General features: G+C 56.3%; 1 protein-coding gene across 1 annotated transcript in view; it reads right to left on the bottom strand.

The window, feature by feature from the left end:
- Nucleotides 1-20307, bottom strand: part of LOC117090776 (serine/arginine repetitive matrix protein 3-like) — a 57190-nt gene extending 36883 nt beyond the window's left edge. The window contains exons 1-2 of the mRNA XM_033223373.1: nt 20240-20307; nt 18982-19616 (exon numbers count right to left, since the gene is read on the bottom strand). Coding sequence (XP_033079264.1) covers nt 18982-19616; nt 20240-20307 — 703 coding nt within the window. The remainder of the gene's footprint in view (nt 1-18981; nt 19617-20239) is intronic.
- Between the last annotated feature and the right edge of the window lie 723 nt (nt 20308-21030).

Below are 21030 nucleotides of genomic sequence, written 5' to 3'. Positions count from 1 at the left end.
CACGAATCCACGCTTACTCATTCTGAGTGGGAGCCAGCCACTCCTCCCTCTCGTTTCCCCTTACCCGACGGTTGGGACACCACACAGATTTTTTGCTGTTGTTAATTCTGAGCTGAGTCTGTATTAAGGAGGAATTTCAGTGCCCAGGAATAGAGGGGATTTTCCAAGTCTATGGGGTAAATATTGTCGGGGTGGTTGGGATGCGGTGTGGCACTGAGCCAGGGAGCTAACCTCTCTGAGCCTTCGTTGCTTGCCTGGCAATGACGACGGCTGCTGGATCACGAGATCACTGAGAGGATCAGATGAATTCACGCGGCATGTGCAGGCACTGAGACGGGCAGCATGCAGCTGAGGGGCTGGCGGTGGGAGGGGCAGGGCCGTGGCTGGAGGAGAAAATCCCACACTGCCCGCTTGGCTGGGTGACCCACTGCCCGCCTGGCTTTTGAGGAGATAAGCCGCCTGCTCAGGTTCATGTTCGGGATCACATGAACCCACTTAATCCCCTTAGTGATCTCTGCTGAGCTGGCTCCTTGGGGGCCTGGGGAGGAAGGCAACTGAGCCCCCGGAGTAGAGACCCCACCCGCGAGGCCAGGCACAGAGAAGGTGCCAAGGGCTTCTGCCCCAGCGCCAGGGCACAGCAGGCTGAGGGAGCCCCAGGACAGAAGTGGGCACACATCATGGGCTCACCATCACAGCCACAGTGACTCCTGACTCCCCACTGCAACCCAGAAGGTAAATGCTATTATGAACACCCTTCTCCAGCTGGGGAAACCGAGGCCCAGAAAGAAAACAGCCCACCCGAAGGTGACAGAGCTCCTCGCCGGATCACCAGCAACCCCTCAAGATAACCTTATCCCATTTCACAGAGGGAGAGAGGGCGGCAGGAACGGGGCCTGAAGTCACCACCCTATCCCACTGGGAAGGCAGGGGTGGATGGGCAGAGTCACGCCTGCCTAGGGGAAGTACGCACTAGGTGCTTATGGGAAGTACGTGAGTGAACAAAATCTACACGCTGGGCGCAGGCGCCGAGGAAAACACCTTCACGGGACCTTTCTCCCCTCCCAAGGTCCCTCTCTAAGATCCTGTATCACAGGGGTCTGGCGGGAGGGACTGTGACTCCCAGAGGGACAGTAGGCAAAGTCTGGAGGCATTTCTGGCTGTAGCAAAGGGGGCTGAGGTGCCACTGGGGTCTGATGGGTGGAGGCAGGGGTGTTGCTAAGCATTCTGCAGCACCCAGAGCAGCCCCTGCAACAGAGAATCACCCAGCCCCCCAAAACTTGAACAGTGCCCAGGCTGAGAACCCTGCCGTCCTTACCAAATGCATGAGAGGGTCAGCTGGGCACCTACTGTGTGCAGGGCCTCCCTGCAGGACACATTCAAGAAGACAAGGTCACAGGGCTCAGAGAGGTAAGGCTTCCTGCCCCACCTAATGGAAGGAAGGCAGAGGCGAGACCTGAACCCAGGTCCCACTGACTCACAGGCCCACCCCAGCTGCCAAATACCTGCCCCATCCTTCAGGAGTCTAACCTACTGGGTCTAGAGTGGGGGCTCCGAAATCTGTATATTTCATAGCCCCTTCCCCCTACAGCCACTGGCAGGCGGAAGACGGTGAACGGGGGAGGACGCTCAACAGGGGGAGGACAGTGAACAGGGCGAGGACAGCTCTGTTCCTTTTCATCAAAATCTACACTGGCCAGGAGGCTGGCGGTCTGTCTCTGGGGGGTAGGTACGTGGTTGTATTTTTTTATGTGCAAGCTTTTCATTCCTTAATTTTCCAGCTTATAGAGAACATATTTGTTCTGCTTCTAAAAACCAAAAACAGTCGGCCGGGCGCGGTGGCTCAAGCCTGTAATCCCAGCACTTTGGGAGGCCGAGACGGGCGGATCACGAGGTCAGGAGATCGAGACCATCCTGGCTAACACAGTGAAACCCCGTCTCTACTAAAAAATACAAAAAACTAGCCGGGCACGGTGGCGGGCGCCTGTAGTCCCAGCTACTCGGGAGGCTGAGGCAGGAGAATGGCGTGAACCCGGGAGGCGGAGCTTGCAGTGAGCTGAGGTCCGGCCACTGCACTCCAGCCTGGGCGACACAGCGAGACTCTGTCTCAAAAAAAAAAAAAAAAAAAAAAAAAAACCAAAAACAGTCTTTTATGTAAAGCAGCTAGCTGCCAAACCACATGCCCAGCCTGGCCCTGGGTGGCTCCACTAGGACCTGGCAGGGGGAACCCACACCTCAATGGAGAGAGGGCTGACCCAGCAAAGCCCCCATGAGGCACCCCTGGCATCACCAGGAGAAGCCCGGAGCTGGCAAATCCACTCACCACAGCACCCGGCACCCAGAGGTGCTCTCTAGAAAGTCCCCAGCAGCCCCTTCCCACAGCAAGCACCTGATCAACCCAAGCAGCTTTCCCCAGGAAACACACCAAGCACACGTCACATCCCCATGACAAAATACTACAAGAAGTTAAAATTAGCCAACTGGATCCAACTGCACCAGCACATGGTGAAAACCTGTAATCATACAGATAAAAATAATGATAGCTAATGCCACAGTTCTGGGTGCTGTGTCTACTATCCTTCTAATTCTCAAAACAATCCTAGAAGGTGAGGACTACTTAGGTCCTCATTTCACATATTAGGAAACTGAGGCAGAGTCATGTGATAAGCTGCGTGAGAACAGTGTCTGGAACCACACAGGTCTGCCGCTCGTCTAGCCGAGAAAACTGCTGCGCCAAATTATATACAAAGCTGTCAATACTCGACTACTTTTGACCTACAAAACTAGCAGTCATACGGCTCCCCCAGTAGCAAACAGGAGAGCAGCATGCACAGATCCATGTGTCCACAGACAAGGCAGGTTCCCAGGCCATGCAGCGATGCACAGAGGCTCCTGGAAAAGCCCAGACCCCAGTGAGAGGCGGTGGCCTCCAGGAAGGCGACTCCCGTGATTTGAAAATCACCTGTCATTTTTTTCTCTTTTAACAAAAAGCCACCTTAGCTTACAGCCCCAAGTTTGGCGTCCTGGGCTAAGGCTCGACTGGCCTGGTCTCCCTCTCTCCTCTCTTCCCTGGCCGCCTCTTTGCCCCCAAGACCCCACACAGTCCGTGACAAGCCGGCAGTCCTCCTCAGGGCCTGGAACCTGGAGTCTCTTCCAGCAGCCCAGGAGAACCTCTCCCCACTAAGGATCCAGTTTCACTTAATTGCAGGCTTCAGGTTTCTGCATGCAGGCCCAGAGGCCTGGGGGCAGGAGGCGCAGGCCGTTTTCTTCCTCTTTTTAATAAGCTGGAAGGCAGCAGCATGTGCCCTGCCGTTCTGAGAATCCGGAACACCTGCCCCTTGGGAAAGGCCGCGGCTCCAAGAGCCCACATGGGAGACCCAGCCGGGAGAAATCAACTGTGGTTTGTCATGGGACATGCTGGGGACACATTTTTTTTTCTGGTCAACCATTGGGACCAGGTACCCCAATTGGATTTAAGGGATTAAAAAAAAGAAAAAGAAAAAAGGGGCTGGGTGCAGTGGCTCACACCTGTAACCACAGCACTCTGGGAGGCCAAGGCAGGAGGATCTCCTGAGCTCAGGAGTTCAAGACCAGCCCGGGAAACATAACGACACCTCATCTTTACTAAAAATCAAAACAATTAACCCAGCCGAGCGTGGTGACATATGCCTGTAGTCCCAGCTACCCAGGAGGCTGAGATGGGAGGATTGCTTGAGCCTAGCAGGTCAAGACTGCAGTGAGCTGCGATTGCACCACTGGACTCCAACTTGGGCAACAGATTGCAAGACCCCGTCTAAAAAAAAAAAGAAAAGAAAAAACAAAAAAACCATGAAAGAAGAGAAAAGAAAAAAGAAAGCACAAATGTCTCTCTGCCTCTCTGTGTGTTTCTTTTGCATTTTGGTTTTTCCCCAGCACAGCCCTTTACAGTTTGCAGGTTTCTCTCTTCACTCTGTGCTCTTCAGCCACAGTCCCCAGGTCAAGGTCAAGAAACTGAGGGTCACTTAATTCCAAGGTCACCAACAGTAGGAAAGCAGCCATTGTCTCCATGACCACATCACCCACGGCCCTGTTCCCAGTTGCTGGTTCACAGGGAAATCACAGGCTCTGTGGGGGCAGCAAGCGTCCTCTACCCCTGTGACAATGACCACAAACTCGGTGACTTAAAACAGCACAAGTTTTTGGGGGGGTTGGGGTTTTTTTTTTTTTTTTGGTTTCTTGAGACAGGGTCTCACTTGGTCACCTGGGCTGGAGTGCAGTGACACGATCACAGCTCACTGCAGCTTCCAACTCCAGAGCTCAAGTGATCCTCCCATCTCAGTCCCCTGATTAGCTGGGACCACAAGTACTAGCCGGGACCCAGCTAGTTTTCTGTATTTTTTGTAGAGACAGGAGGGTCCCACTGTGTTGCCCAGGCTGCTCTTGAACTCCTGGCCTCAAGCAATCCTCCCACCTCGGCCTCCCAAAGTGCTGGGATTACAGGCGTGAGCCACCGTGTCCGGCCAGCATAAGTTTATTACCTTACAGTTTTGGAGGTCCGAGGTCTGAAACGGATCTAACAGAGCTAACACCAAGGTATCGGCAGGGCTGCGTCCAGTCTGAAGACTCTAGGGGAGAACCTGTCCATCACCCTTTATGGCTTCTAGCGGCTGCCTGCACTCCTTGGCTCATGGCCCCTTCCCCATCCTCAAAGCCAGCAGTGCAGCATCTTCAAATCTCTCTGACTCTGACCTCCTGCCTCCTTCTTATAAAGACCATTGTGATTACATCGAGCCTGGGCAGATAATCAAGGATAATCTCCCATCTCAAGGTCAGCTGGTTAGCAGCCTTAATTCCATCTGCCACCTTAAATCCCCTTTGTGGCATAAAATCACATATTCACAGCTTCTGGGAATTAGGACATCGTGCGAGGGACCATTACTCCGCTTAACACAGGCTTCAAAAACAAAAATCTTTAGGCCTCTAGGGAACTCCCAAGGCCCCACCCCACAGATCCTGAACTCCCACCAGGGTCCACGTGCCTCAGTCTCCCCACTGCTACACAGCATGGGCGAGTATGCCCAGTGCCAGCACCTGTATGTGAATACACATCCCCAGCAGTGCAGAGTCCAGCGTCTGATGAAAACGTGATCGGACAGAGCCCTGTGGCCTATCACTAGACTTCCCTCTCTAGATTAACAACAAAGAATTTATCCATACTTTTGAGCAACGTTTTCTTCCTGACCAGTCACAAATGGCCCCATTGTACAGCCCATGCTCTAGTAAGAGCCATAAGAAATCCCCCCACTGCTGAAACCTACGCTTCCTCACACCCCTGCATGCCGGGTTGCAGAAGGCTTTGCAGGGTACAGCTGAGCTGCTGTGGGGCACCCACGGGAGGAGACGTCCCAGAGCCCAAGCAGCATGTGCCCCCATTGTGCAGGTGGTATCCCTCCAAACGGGGAGTGCGGGAGCTGGGGAATCAGAGGCCACCCAAAGCTGCTCAGGATGTCCTTGGCATGGTCAGCACCCTCCCCTGCAGCTCCCGGTAACTACGCTCTCACAAACCCCCACTCAGGAGCCAGGGCCCCGGGGCAGGCCGAAAAGGAACAGGGCGAAGCCTGCCCCATTAGCACATAACGGCATGAGCAACATGAACCCTCAAGATGCTTAGAGACGACCGAGGGCACCACGACAAAACGCCCTCCTTGCTTCAAAGCCCTTTTGCGTCTCTTTCCTGCCAGAGGGTGCCGCGAGGTGGCATCGCTTCCATTTCACAGGTCCCAGAGACGCTGTGCCAAAAGTCACACAGCAACCCGGCAGTGGGGATGGATGTCCGAGGCCCCGTGCCCTCCCCATGGCCCACCTCCCAGTCTGGGGCCCTCCAGGCAGTTCCACATCGTTATGGCTCTCCAGCCTCCCACTGCCCAGCTGGGCATCCAGACAGGAATATCTCCTATGGGAAGCTCCCCTCCCCAGACTCCCTCGGTGCCCCCTCCCACTCAGCTCCCCTCTCTCCAACGCAAAAGTCAGGCGCCCCCTTCTCAACGTCAAACCTCATGCTGCGCCCTCCGCACCTCCAAGCACCCAAAGGCGCTCCTTACGGCACCGCGAGCACAGAGGCGGCCAGGACTCACGGACAGGGGCTGTGACACAGAGAGGGCAGCGAGAGCCTGAAGGTCACACAGCAAATCAGAAAGCACACACCCGACGCACAGCACACGTCCACTTCCACGTTCCCACTGAGGGCCGCACAGTTCCGGGAGGCGCTGCAGCAAGGGGGCAGCACCCAGGGCCCAGGTGCCGGGAGATGCAGCTTCCTGCCCGCCGCTGCAGCTGCTATTTATAGCCGAGCAGGGAGAAGCCAAGACAGACAGGGTCAGCTTCCTGCACGGCAGAGCCGGCCGCAGCCTGGGAGCCTTCGAGGGTGACCCAGAGGGGAATGGGCTGGGTCAGGGCAGACATGGGCTTTGATGTCCAGGATTGGGCACATGGTGGACCCAGGACTGTCCCCGGTCACTCCTGAGGGCCACAGTCCAGGGGAAAGGGATGAAAGCACAGAACGGACCCTGCCCATGACAGCTGCCCACCAAGCAAGGAGCTTAGGAGCTGTGTGTCCTAAGCCAATGATATCACCACTCTGTGCCTCAGTGTCCCCATCTGTAAACAGGGAAACTAACAGTTCTGGCCACACCGGGTTATTGTGAAGCTTAGATGAGCTAATCCAGGTGGTGCCAAGCAAGCCTGCCTGCATCCTGCCAGCTCAGGGCCCTCTCTGGAGCACCCTCACCTCTGCCCCTCCCTGCTCAGACACCAGACAGCAATGCTGGGGCAGGGGGCACCCCTGCACCAGGACACGTGCAGAAGCAGCAGCTCTCTCTACTATACCCTCCAGTGTGTGCACAGCTTACAAAGCCCAGGGAGCCCGAGCAAGTGGCAGGCACGGGGGCATCCCAACCAAGCCCCAGGGCACACACAGCGGTGACAACGTCCACAGGATGTGTACATGCACCGGTGTCATCGCCATAGCAGTCCCAAGTGTCCACTCCCCTACGCACCGGGAACTGCAGTTACCCCCATTCTACAGATGCAGAAACAGAGCACAAAGTGACAGAAAGAACTACGCTGAAGAAACACAGAGGGGCCCCCTACTGTTCCCAGAGTTCGCCGGGGTCTCCTATCTTGCTAAACAGCGGAGAAGTCTTGCTGGCCCTGGGAACCCGCCCAGAAAGCTTGCAGTGGGTTTGGACCCCCCAGAACTTGGTTCCTTGGGGAGAGGAGCAAGGGCCAGGAAGGATCCGCCTCGGGCCACCCATCCGTGGGAACTCGGGTTTAAAGTCCCTCCCTGGTCCCTGGGGTCGCCTGGTTGTGATGCCTCAACTTCCTCCAAAAATTGGCAAAGGGAACACCCACACGGCAAACTGAAAACAGTAAGCGCTAGCCCAGCCCACACGGAAGGCTTCTCTGTGCTCCCAGCGCCAGGCAATAAGCACCTTCAAGTAGGACCTCACAAAATGCTCAAGACAACCTCGAGAAACGAGGAATCCGATTATGCCAATTTTATGGATGGCGAAATGGAGGCATGAACGCTGAATTAGGCAAAACTTGGTTCTTCCACACCCTGGCCACTCTGGGCCTCGCTGTGGGCTTACGTTCACCCGTGGAGCTCAGGGGCCAAGTTGCAGTGCTAGCAAGGGGTGGTCACAGCCACCAAGGGAGGGACAGAGAGGGAATGGCCACAGACTCAGTGACCTGGAGGCTCTGCGGGAGCAGAAGGGGGCCACAGGCCAGGGAGGGTACAGGTGTTAGGCACAGGGATGAATGGATAGATGACCTGGGACCCCCGACGGGCACCAGGGCACGAGGTGAGGACATGCCCTGCCACAGCCCAACACTCAACACATCCACGAGGCACCCACGATGTGCCCAGCACTGCTCTAGAACCTGGGAGACAGACAGACATCCCCACCCTTGTGGAACGTCCATTCTCGCAGGGATGACAGACAACAGCAAGATGAAAACGTGTGAAACCATCATCAGAAGATGGGACAATGGGAAACAAGCGAGGGAGGGAGGGGAGAGGGTGCAATTTTCAATATGAAAATATCAGGCCAGGGGTGGTGGCTCACGCCCATAATCCCAGCGCTTTGGGAGGCCAAGGCAGGTGGATCACCCGAGGCAGGTGGATCACCTACTAAAAATACAAAAATTAGCCCTGCGTGGTGGTGTGCACCTATAATCCCAGTTACTCAGGAGGCTGAGACAGGAGAATTGCTTTAACTCAGGAGGCAGAGGTTGCAGTGTGCGGAGATCACGCCACTGCACTCCAGTCTGGGCAACAGAGCAAGACTCTATCTCAAAAAAAAAAAAAAAAACAGGCCGGGCGCGGTGGCTCAAGCCTGTAATCCCAGCACTTTGGGAGACCGAGACAGGAGGATCACGAGGTCAGGAGATCAAGACCATTCTGGCTAACACGGTGAAACCCCATCTCTACTAAAAAAATACAAAAAAACTAGCCGGGCAAGGTGGCGGGCGCCTGTAGTCCCAGCTACTCGGGAGGCTGAGGCAGGAGAATGGCGAAAACCCGGGAGGCGGAGCTTGCAGTGAGCTGAGATCCGGCCACTGCACTCCAGCCTGGGCGACAGAGCGAGACTCCGTCTCAGGAAAAAAAAAAAAAAAATTTTTGAGAAAAATGTCAAAGGACTGAGACAAGGTCTGCGGATACTGGGAAAGAGTGCTCCGGCAGGGTGAGTGCAAAGGCCCCCTGGCAGAAGCTGCCTGGTGCATTTCAGGAGAAACAGCGAGGCCAGTGTGGCCGAAACAGAGTGGGCAAGGGGAGCAGACTGCAGAGGACAGGCCACGCGGGGGCAGAGGGCAGAGCCTCAAGGCCCAGTTAGGGAATCGGCTTTCGGAGCAGCAGCGGGACTGTCCTGCCCTGGGTTTTCCTGCCCTGGGTTTTCCTGCCTCTCCCTGGCTGCCACGTGGGGTATGGGTCTCACGGTGACCAGTGAAGAGCCAGTTGTGATGGGAGCTGTGTTCGCTTCTAGAACTGCTATAAACAAAGCCCCACACACCAGGGACTTAAAACAACCCACTGTTACTTTCTCACAGTTCGGGAGGCCAGAGGTTCAAAATCAAGGTGTCGGCAGGGGTGGCTCCTTCTGGAGGCTCTGTGGGGGCGTCTGTCCCGAGCCTTCCTCCCAGCAGTCCCTGACACTTCTTGGCATCCAGCCACATCGCTCCAGTCTCTGCCTCCACTGTCGCACAGCCTTCTCTTCTGTGTCTTTTTGTCCTCTTATAAGGACACAGGCCACTGGATTTAGGGCCCAGCCTGCTCCAGGATGACCTCTTCCTCATTAAACGCATCCACAAAGACCTTGTTTCCAAATAAGGTCACAGCCTGAGGTTCCAGGAGGGACGTGAATGGGTGGGAAGGTGGCAGGGGTACTGTTCAACACCATGCAGCAGCCTAGGCCAGGGCACGATAGTGACAGAGGATGCAAAATGGTTAAAAAATATCCAGGAGGGTGGCAGATGGCGTGGGTGGGTGGCGTGGCAGGTTAAAGCAGGTGTCTCCCAACTTCCCCCGCTTGCCATCCTCCCCTGGTTTACCCAGCAGTGGGCATCACCCAAGAGCCACCGCCACACAGAATTCCTCCCAAATCCTGACCCTGCGGACCTGGCCAAGCCCCCAGGACCCTGGAAAGGCCCCCCGACTCCTGCCAGGCTCCAGAGGGCGACATCCCCTGCAGGCCCCCATGCTGATAGGCCTGGCCCAGCCTACGCTTTAGCCCAGGCTGGGGCCTAGAGCTGCATCCTGCCCCCACCCCACCCTGCAGGCTCTCCTCTTTAGCCTCAGGAGCAGGGCTGGCACCAGGCAGGTTCCCATGGTCACAGAGACGCTGTGGCCACACTGGGGCCCGTGTTCCCTGAGGGTCTCAGCAGGTACCCAGAGTTCAGTGTGAGGACAAACAGAGTCCTTCGAGGCCCTCCCCTGCGGGTCTGGCCTCTGGGACTAATGACTTAAGAGCATCCCCAGACAGATCCCCTGGGTCACAAAGAAAAATCAACTGCCCCACCCACCCCGCCTCCAGACCTGGCCCGATGTTTCCCCAGCCCCACCAGAGAATTGTGAGGAGCGGGCCAAGGGAAGGCCACAGGTGGGCAGGCGGAGGGCGTACAGACCTCCCTGGTGGTAAGAAAGATTCTGATTTTTGTTCAAGAAATGGAGGGAAGCCCTGCAGGCTGACGAGGTCAAGTCACTCTAGCTGCTGTGGCTCCACTGGGCTGCCTGCAGAGAGGGGACTGTGGGTACAAGACGGCGGCCAGAGAGCAGGCAGGAGGCGACTGCAGTCCCAGGTGGGCCGTCGAGAGGGGGCTGGGACCACGTCCCTCACTCCAGGAGGATGCCCAGAACAGGGGCCTGGGGGCTGCGGGGGTCAATGGTCCACTTTTGCATAGGTGGGATCCAAGGTCCCTTTGGGACATCCCTGAGCAATGGCAAGGAGACTGCTGGGTCCACCTCCGACCCTGGGCTCAGTGCCGTGGGCCCATGAGTGACAGACAGGAAGGAGGGGGAGCATGACACGGTCTGTAGGGACAAGTGCACCCCAACAGACCCCTGAGTGCCTTTCACTTCACAGCCTGTGAGGCCACGTGTCACTCATCACCCCATTTCACCGCTATGCAAACTGAGGAACTCTGCATGGAGCCTTTGTTATTGTCCAAGGCCAGGTCACTCAGACCTGTGGGTCCCTCCAGGTCCACTCATCAGCCCTAAAATGCAAACACAGGCCACTGAAAATCAAGTGAACCCTGAGAGACAAGAGACGGAGACGGCCTCCGGACCCCAGAAGAGACTGACCCCCAGGAGCTGCCCAGCCCGCAGGCACATACGCACAGACATGTGCAAGCCAGTGGTGACTTGTCACCCAGGTCTGGTCCAATTCCACCTTCAACAGCCCACCTTTTGACTTACCTTTCCCCCCACTTCCTTTCCAGATGCAAAGAAAGGTCAGCAGGAGAAAGCGGGGGGCCTGAAGCATCAGCCACAAATCCAGGTTGGAACCGTATGGCCCAGAGGTCCCTTGGCTTCAGACGCACTTGCAATATTGCCTCCTGAGGTCTCTGGGTACCATAGTGCTGAGCCCCCTACCTCCAGGGCATTCCCTCAAGTCAAGCAGTTCTCAAGGCCCCCATGGGCTCTCAAATGGGACGTCTTTCACCATCCAAGTCACTCACTGTCATCTTCCCAACTCGGACCCCAAAACCATGCTCAGTTCTCACCCAGGGTCTGACCTTGGTTAAAACACTCCACAGCACCAGCCTTTGGTTTCCTCCTATGGAATGTTGGTGCAGGGGATGGTGCATGAAAGCATCTTGCAAAGTGTTTTCTTTTGCTTTGCTCCTGCCTGACCCATTCTGCCCCTCAAGAACTGAGGCACTTTCAGGAATGTGTAAGGTAAGATAAAAATCAGAAAGCATGGTGGGGGAAAAGGGAAAAAAATGAGAGATAAACAAATCCAAAATCAGGATGAAGTAGATAAAGCCAAAATATAAACCAGTGATTGCGGAAGGCAGGCTGCAAATTTAGCTCTGAACTTCCTAGTAGCCAAAGCAAAGAAGGAAACACGATGGATTACGGCTTTGGAAAAATATGAAAACGATGCCGTGCCACAGAGTAGGTGCTACAGCAACTATATACCACTCTAAAGAAGGCATTACAGTCTCAGTCATCATTTAAGAGGTCAAAAAATTGTGCCAAAAATCAGGCCAACTGCTTGCTGCCTTAACCATCCCCCTTTTCCTATTGCATTCTACAAGAGCAAATTATAACCATAAGCATCAGCGTAACTCAGCAAGAACAGTAGCCCAGGCTAGAAGGAGGGCTTTTAGGACCTACTTGGAATGACCTTCAAACTCACACCCCTCTCTGGGCCATAGTTTCCTCAACAGGGAAACCATGCAAGGCTACACTGAGGTTCAAAACAGTGAGGTAGTATATTAGGGATCGGCAAACATCTTCTGTAAAGGGCCAGAGAGTAAATATTTTAGGCTCTGTAGGCCTTCCAGCCTCTGTCACAACTACTCAACTTTGCAAACGTTGTACCCAAAAGCAGCCACAGACAGACAACATGTAAATGAGTGAGCGTGGCTGCGTTCCAACAAAACTTTATTTATGGACACCAAAATTTGCATTTCATATGATTTCACATGTCATAAAATATTATTCTTCTTTCGATTTTTTTCAACCATTAAAAAACGGAGAAACCATTCTCAGCTTGTGCACCATTTAGAAACAGGTGGCAGGCTGGCCGGATTTGGCCCAAGGGCCATAGTTTGCCAACTCTTGCTTTCTATGTTCCACAGTCGGCTCCGAGACGTATTATCACATAGGATGTGACTATGACGGCGAAAATCAGACCTGAATATATGGCGTGATACCACTTGCGTGTTTGTTTTTAAAGGGAACGCACACATACAGTCCATTTAAGGCCGACATATGCCGAGAGCATCTCGGAGGAAACTCAGGCGCTGGAAGCTGTGACTGCCTTGGGGAACAGAAACCGGGAGGCCAGGAACCGAGGGAGACTTTTACGCAATGTGTTAATTTTCTTTTTTACAAGTCAATGCATTTTCTTTCATTTAAAAAATAAGCTTTTATAAAGTCCAAAGCAACTGGCAGAGTTTTGAATGCATTAGTTTTTGTTTTTCTACATTCTTCCCAAGAAGTATAAAAAGCAACATTATCCCCAAAAATGTTAATCAAAGAAGTCCATGATGTATTAAGTTGTATCATCAAAAAATAAGTATGATCCCACTTAGAGAAAGCAGGTAGGTGTCTTCTGTAGGTACCTGCTTATGCAGACAAGACACGAACAAGGGTGGCCGGGGGATCGTCCCTGCTAACCTAGGATTCCTCTGGGTCCGGCTGGGTCAGCCCCCACGAACCTGCACAAAGGTTTTTCCACATGAGCTCAGCACCGGGAGGTAAGAATGGCCCACACTTCACAGGGACCTGGAGCTGTCTCCTGCGCCCGAGAAGTGACAGCTAAGGAAGGATGTGGGAAGACAGCTCCATATAGTAGGAGTCACTATGGCCACACTGCCCAACAGGGTCAGTGGCCACCAGCCACAAGTGGCTACTCAAATTTATTAAAAACTAAAATTTCATCCCCCGGTTGTGGCACTGGCCTCTCTTCAAGCTGTGACTGCCTTGGGAGAACAGAAACCAGGAGGGCTGGAATGGAAGGAGACTCCCCCAACACCTTTGGGCAGTTTTAATGCCCAATGCCCCACACGGTTCTTGGTTATGGTACTGGCATATCTAGAACATTCTCACCACTGCAAAGTTCTACTGGACTGCGCTACCCCAGAGGCTAGTGGGAGAGGAAGAGGGGGAGGACAGTGAGATGTGGGAAGAGGAAGGGGACAGACGGCAGAGGAGAACGGACCAGCCCAGAGGGCACTCCGGGCTAGGTTTGGGCAAAAGGACCGCTGAAAGGGGAAGACCCTCCAGGATGGCACCATGCAGAGAAAACACGTATGAAAAGGGAAAAAAAATCAGGCCGGTCTCAGTGGCTCATGCCTGGAATCCCAGCGCTTTGGGAGGCTGAGGCAGGAGGATCACTTGAGCCCAAGAGTTCAAGACCAGCCTGGGCAACATAGAGAGACCCCACCTTTATAAAAAATTTTAAAATTAGCCAGGCATGTTGGTGCACACCTGTCATCTCAGCTAGGCGGGAGGTTCATTTGAGCCCAGGAGTTCATGGTTGCAATGAGCTGTGATGGTACCACTGCACTCCAGCCTAGGTGACAGAGCAAGACCCTACCTCAAAAAAAGTTGGGGTGCAGGTGGGGCATTGGGGAAGGAATCAGACACCAAGAGCCCAGGCCCTGCTCTGAAACACAGAATATGACTTCACCCAACCCTGTGCCATCGGGTTAAGTAGTCATTAGCCACAGCCACAGGTGGCTATCTAAATTTAAGTAAATTAAAATTAAATAAAATGGCCAGTTCAGCTGCTCAGTGGCAGGGACCCACTTTTCAAGTGCTCTCGAGTGACAGACACCTAGTGGCTAAAGCACGGGACAGTGCAGCCGCATCATCTTCCATCACTACAGGAGTTCCCACACAGCCCGTCTCAGGCTACCCTCTAAGGCTGGCATTATTTTCCTTCCCTCCCTTTTAAGAATCAGGAAACCAAGGCCACAAGGTCAGAGGCTTCACTCAAGTTCTTAATAAATGGAAGCACGATTCGAACCCTGCTCCTATTTTCAGCGACCAGGAGCAGAGGGGAAGCTCAGCCCTCCCCCAGGAGGCCTCCCCAGTCCTCCCCACAGCCTTCGCCCACTCTCCAGGCTGCCCATGACCTCCAAGCACTCCAAGTGCCTTACAGACACTAAGTGATTAAAGACTAATGGAAAACCTCAACCTTCAAGGGCAGAGGGAGGGAGCTGAGCACATTCGTGAAACACCAACGAGCAACGGGAGAGGAGGCCACCGTCTCCAGAGGGCAACAAGCTGAAGCCTGGGGCTCTGGAAAAGAGACGGGTCCATTAGAGGATCCTTCCCAGCAGCTTTTAAGAGGGAGGAATGGGTGATATCAGAGCAGCCTGTAGGTGAGGACCTGGGTTCACACAACAAATTCTACAGCAAGTCTTTGCTCTCCAAAGGATGAGCCAAAATGGACACAGCAGCTCCTGCGACACACAGGAGCTCATTTTATCTCACAACCATAAAGTCAGAAGCAGCAGCAACATCCCCATTTGAGAGAGGAGCAAACTAAGGCTCACAATAGGTAAGTAACTCATTCACAGTTTGAAGCTGCAGAGCTGAGCAGCAAACCCAATATTCATGCCCTTTGCCCCTGAAGGCTCTCCACTATGGGACAGGTGGCCAGCAATGTGCCCATTTTGCAGATGAGGGCCCCTAAACCCTGAGAGCAAGGGACACTCACCTGGACCCACTGCTTGTAAATGGCCAAGCTGGAACTTGCAATGCTAAATCGGCGGCTCCCTGGGACGGCGGATGAAACACTCCCAGATTGTCCTCTAGTATCTGTTTAGGACAATTCTTTCTAGATTTATAAACCAAAAGCTCCTTCCTCAATCAAGGCTAGCCGGAGCCAAGTGGGTAGGGCAGTGTGGAAGTGCCCAGGCTCAAAAGCCTCACTCTGCTCCAAAATAGACATGATAATAACAGTGATGCTAAGTTCATTCATCACAAGCACAGGTCCCTCCACGGTGCAACCTCGGGCGAGCCTGGACCTGTGCCCTCATCTGTAAAATGGGAATGAAGCCGCCATCCGCCCCAGGGCCTCGCTGAGCAGAAGCCCTCCGGCTACACAGTACCCCAGGGTGACGCCCAGGCCTACGGGCACTCCAGGCCACAGAGCTCTGCTGCTGCAGCTTTCTGGAGCACCATGCTAAATAATTCAAAACCATGTTTTCATTTCAAAATAAACACAGCAGTGTCGCCAAGGCGAATGCCAAATTTGCATGAATGTTTAGGATAAAACGAGACCTCAAAGAAATGCCAAGCCCTACCCTTCTCCCCAAACCCTGGGGAGAATGAGTTCTCAGTCTCCTGCCCACCCTGGGACAAAGATCCGTAGGTGCTGCTCCAAGAAGAAACATCATTTCTTTCTTCATATCCTCTATGGCAGCTCTGCAAAGCAGGTCTGCAGTAAATTCCTGCTGCACTAACATGACTGTGAATAATCCCAGGTCTTAATTCGTAGTTCCACATTCACGCTGTGTGACCCTGGGCAAGGCACTTAACGTCTCTGTGCCTCAAGTTCACCATCTATAAAATAAGATAATAAAAGCACCAACTCATAGAGGGGTTATGAAAAGTAAACAAGTGGATTTGTGTAGAGCACAGTTCCTGGCACACAGTAGGTGTTGGTTCTTATTACTAGTGTATGATTCATAGCCTTTTCCAGCATGGAGGCTGAGAGTTTGCCAGATGGGTTGTAAAGTCAGTTCCCTAGCTCCAAGCTCCCTCAAAAGATGCCCAGCTGGCCTTTCCCAAGCATCACTTCCCTGGGGACCCCATGCACCCATAAGGACACAGACCTTCTGTCGCCCTTGGTCTGGGCCTAAAAAACCTGGCTCTCCCCAGGCAGCAGCCCAAGCTTGGGACCCTCCTTGCCCCTCCCCTGGGCACCCCGGGCAGGAGTTACCAGCTCCCACTGGCAGTTCCCCAGTCTCAGAAGTGTCACCTGGGGAGGCTGCTATTTAGTGTTTGAGATCTGAAGAGGAAACACAGAAGAGAAAACACACACACACAAATAAAATCTCTCAACCCCCCACCACGGTCGGAGGCAGCATTTGTGGGGCTTTTCAGTTCAGACAGCGTCAGGAGGAAGGGCTGAGAGCCTGTCTCCTCTGCCTTAAAATCTCCCTTCCTACAGACAGGACCCCAGGAGAACGCTCTGGCTGGGTTCTGCGTAGGTGCCACCCCCCCTCCCATCTCAGGGTGAAGCACCGACTTCTCCACCTACACTCTCAGACGGGGGTTGGGAACACAGAACTATGACTGCGCCCCTCTCAGCCAGGGGAAACTGGGCCAGGCAGCCTCCACACCCAGCATGAACGGCAGACGCTGGGGGCCAGGACTCCTGGGGCTGCCTTCCAACTCCCTCGGTGGGTGTCTGCGCTGCCAGCGCCCCCTGCCCCCCACCCGCAGGCCCGGAGAACAATCAAGCTCTCCCCAGCCCAGGGCTTCCATGCAGTAAATTCGTGTTTGCAGAGCTCTGGGAAATCTTTAGGAGGTGGCATGAGTATTATTAATTGGGGAAAAAGAACAGATTATGCCAAATAAATCCTTCCCACATAACCAAACCCTATCCGAGAGCGGGAGGGGGAGCGCGCAGCCCCAGGAGGGGTCTCCATCCCTCACCAGGGCCTGACAGCCACATTACCATTTACATGGATTTATCAATAGTATTGATCCCCAGCAGCGTAAATAGCTCAGTGGGAAGAGGCCAGGGCCGGGGCCCGCTGCGCTCCCGCCCCCATGTCTGGGCACCGGCACCCGCTGGCGGTGGCAGCAGTGAATTTCCAAGCAGGGACATGGCAGGCGGCTCAGGGAAGCCAGACAGGGCCTGGGATGCCCTCGCAGCCGCGCTGCCGACTCGCCAGTCACCGCTGGCTCCCCCCCCCCCCCCCAGCTCTACTGGGCCTGTCTCAGTTTTTGCATCTGTTCAATGGGTGGGGGTACCTGCCCTTCTCCATCCTCCCCCGACAAGAAGAGGGGGTGGGAAAAGGCCCCCTCCCTCCCCGAGATCTCCCCAGTGTCCACCCCCAGGCAAAGGTAAGGTGGCCCCTTTCACAGGGCTTCCAGAGCACGTTGGATTAAAGGCCAACTCTTATAACCCAGGAATAATAATCCCGACACAGTAGTCATAGTAACACATACAAGTGCCAAGGGATTCTTATGGCCGGATGGTCAGCTCTCACAACCACCCTGTGAACTCAGTACCATTCTGACCCTCATTTTGCAGATGGGAAACCTGACAGGCACAGAGAGGTTAAGTATCTGTCCAGGGACACATTGCCAGGAAAGTGGCAAAAGTCAGATTCAAATCCAAGGAGCTGAGGTGCAGAGTGGGCCATCCCACCTCACTGCTGCCTCCCGTGGCTCGGCCCCTCCCTCCTCAGCACTCCCAAAAGAGGCCACCCACGAGGTACACAGAGAGCCGCTGATATCAAAGCTGCCGCAGGGACCCAGACCCGGCCGAAAAGGGGCAAAGTCAAGGCCACCGGTAACACATCCCAGCGCGCCCAGAACTCCCCCACCCAGCCCACAGGGTCCTCCCTTTCTCCCCTCCTCCCCTCTTCCCTTCCTCCAAATCTGCAAAAAGGAAATAATAATAATAATCATAATAAAACCAGTTCTCACCAACGGGGGAGAAGGGAGGGGGAGGAAGGGAGGAGGCTGAGCCAACAGAACAGATCCGCCCCCGCTGCCTGCACCAGACCCTCGGAGAGCCGGAGCGCGCGACAGGCGGCGGGAGGACACTCGCTTCCAAAAAAATAAACCTACAATGTAAAAATAACGCCGGGCGCCCCACGCTAATTGGGCCCGGGCGACAGCAGCTCCCAGGTAGAGCGTGTCTCTCCCTCCCGCCCGCCGTGCCCTCCCACCCTCGGCTTGCTCCTCCTGCAAGTGTCTGGGGCGGGGAGGGCGCACCCCACGGGTGCCCTCACTCCCCGCAGGCCTATGAGGAAGCTGCCCTCAACACAAGGGCCTGGGGCTTCCCAGTCCTGCCCAAGTGGGATCAGCTCTGAATTCCAACTTCGCAAAGTAGTGGCATCCCAAGTATCCGCACAGCCCGGGGGAGGGACCAGGAGGCGGCCCAATGAGGCGTCACCAGCCACGGGAGGCAGGCCCAGACACCAGGAACACCGGCTCGCGGGGGAGGGGGACCAGGGGCGCCTCTCCCGAGGGACCCCGCCCGGCGCCCCGTGGCCCCACGCCCAGGAGGGGCAAGGCTGGCTCTCCCCCTCGGCTGGTGGGAGACCCCCATGCGCCCCTCCACAACAGCCAGGCCTGGGAGCTAGGGGGGCCATCTCCAAGGGCTTTCAAACCCACGCTGCCCGATGGAAAATAAGGCGCAGTGTCTCCCCCCCAGGTCCGGGGCTGCACCGGGGACAAGGGACGCTTGGCGGCCAAGTACCCAGAGCCGGCGCACACGGTGGAGGGCCGCTCTCTGCATTTCCAGCGCGCCCCCCGCCCACCCCAACGCCACTTCCCTCCTTCCCGCCCCCTCGCTGGGGAGCTGGAGTTCCCCTAAGTTCCCCGGCGCCCCCGAGCACGCGGGCCGCAGTGTCGGCGGGGCGCCTCGCTCCCCAGCAGGCCACCCCCCGAGAGCGCCAACTCGGGAGTGCAGGGGCCCCGCCAACTCAGCCGCGTGCGCCGCCTGATCCTCCCCGGATCCCCCGGAAGCGCGCCCCGCGGCTCCCCCCCGCCCTCCGCGGGGTCCCTCGGCCCCAACTCACCTCGCGGAGGTGGCAGCGGTGGCGCCCGGGCTTGGGGCGCGCTCGGGCCGCCGGGGCGCTCAGGCAAGTGGCGGTGCCGATCGGGCTGGGGGCGCGCAGCAGGCCCGGCCTCGGGTCGGGACGCGATCCTCCCGCCGCCGCCTCCTAGGGCGCCGGCCCTGGGTCCCCGGCCCGCAAGTTGGCGCGCATCGCGGAGCGCAGGGCGCGGGCGCAGGGCGCAGGGCTCGGGCGGGGCGCGGGCGGACGCGGGGCTCCGGTGCGGCCCGGCCTGCCCGCGGCTCCGCGCTCCCCGGCGGCCGCGGCGGCGGTGGCGGCGGTGGCGGCGGTGGCGGCGGCGGCGGCGGCGGCGGCGGGAGGGGGAGGAGGGGGCGGGGCGGGAGCCCGGGAGGCGGTGGCTCGGCCTCCCTGCTCCCGGCTCCCCGCCGGCAGCGACGCGCCCCGGCCCGGCCCCCTCTGGCTCCTTAAAGGGCCCGCGCCGCCCCTCTAGGCCCTGCGCGTCCCCACTCGCGCGCCCACGCCGCCACACACACAGACACGCACGCACACACTTGGGCGCGACGCCGAGTTTCTTTTTGGCAGCTCCCCGAGGAGGAAGGAGGGGGGAAGCGCCTCCCAGCCTGCCCCTCCCTCTTCTCCTGCGGGCCCGTGGGCCCTCCTCCTCCTCCCCAGCCCCAGTACCTCACTGGAATCGCGTTTCACCTATTAAATTATAACTCTAGAGTGGCCGCTGGATGGGGAGGGGGCGCACAGGGAGGGCCCCACACAGGGCCTTTTAGGAGCAAGCACGGTGGGGCACCTGGGGATGGGAGCAGACAGTAGTGCACAGAGCCCTCTCCAGGCAGGAACACGCTGGGCCGACCCAGCCTGGGTGAACACACTGCAGACTCACCACCCACCATGGACCTGAGATGTCAGATCTCACACAGACAAATACTGGGACACCCACGCGAGTTCACAGCACCCCGGAGGGCACAGACGCTAGAATGCCAGTTTCCTGAGGGCAGAGATCTATTTTGTTCACTGCCCTATCGCAGTAGGGACCCACGAATGTGTTGTTGAGTGAACTCCCACTTGGGGACATTCAGGGACACAAATGCAGAGACAATGCAGCGAGAGCCTGTGTCCCCCACCCCCTCCACACACACACACACACAAACAGACGCACACTTCCCAGAGCGTGCCCCTGGGAGCCACACATGCCCGGCCTGCACAAGCATGCAGTCACAGAAGGCACACATGTGCTCGCTCCCTCACGCACAGGCAGACACTCTCTGCTCCAGCAGGAACCTGGCCCCGCTGGCCGCCCTGACAACCCAATGTCCTCATTTACCCCCTCCTCCCACCCCCTCCAGGTTTGCCCTCTCCAACCAGGGGAGATCTCTTTGAACAGCAGAGGGCACTGGGAGCCCCGGGCCTGGAGCCTCCCTCCCTCCCTCCCTTCTCTTCTGCTTTCTCCTAAGATGCTGGAGAGTTTGAATTTTTTTTTTTTTTTCAGTTCAACTTTCCTTTTTTGGAGTGACGTCTCAGCAGATTCAGTTCTGCCATCTGGCAACATCTGAGAACCCCCAGGGAGAGCGGGGAATGGCTGCGGTGAGGAGGCAGCCGCGTGGTTTCCAGAGGCCGGCGCGCCTCCCGCCTCCGCCAGGATGCTGGGGTTGCCGGGCTCCCCTGCAGCCAGATCCCTCTCTGCCCTCTCGGGCTTTTAGTTATGGAATTTTGGGGGGCTGGAAGGAGCCTCTGGGGCTGACAATGTCTGGAAAAAGGGAAGTGGGTGTGGAGGGGAGCAGTTTGCAGACTGAAACAGGAGGGGTCACAGGTCAGTGTCCACCCCCTCCTTGTTTGGGCCCCAGCAGCTCCAGTTCTGCCTAGCCAGTCCGTCCAAATCCACAGGCAAAAAGCTGGAGCCACAGAAGGAAGGCCTGACCCCCCCACTTCCCCCACCAAGGGTCTGGAAGAGGGAGGCAGGGGAGCTACTCTGCCAGCCCCAGGCCGCCTGGCAGCCCTCCTGGCAGCCCTCCTGTCACCTGAAAACCCTCTGTGATTTTGCAT

This window comes from Trachypithecus francoisi, unplaced genomic scaffold, assembly GCF_009764315.1.
Source record: "Trachypithecus francoisi isolate TF-2019V2 unplaced genomic scaffold, Tfra_2.0 Lachesis_group11, whole genome shotgun sequence".
Lineage (NCBI taxonomy): Eukaryota > Metazoa > Chordata > Mammalia > Primates > Cercopithecidae > Trachypithecus > Trachypithecus francoisi.
This window is presented reverse-complemented; position numbering and strand designations above follow the sequence as displayed.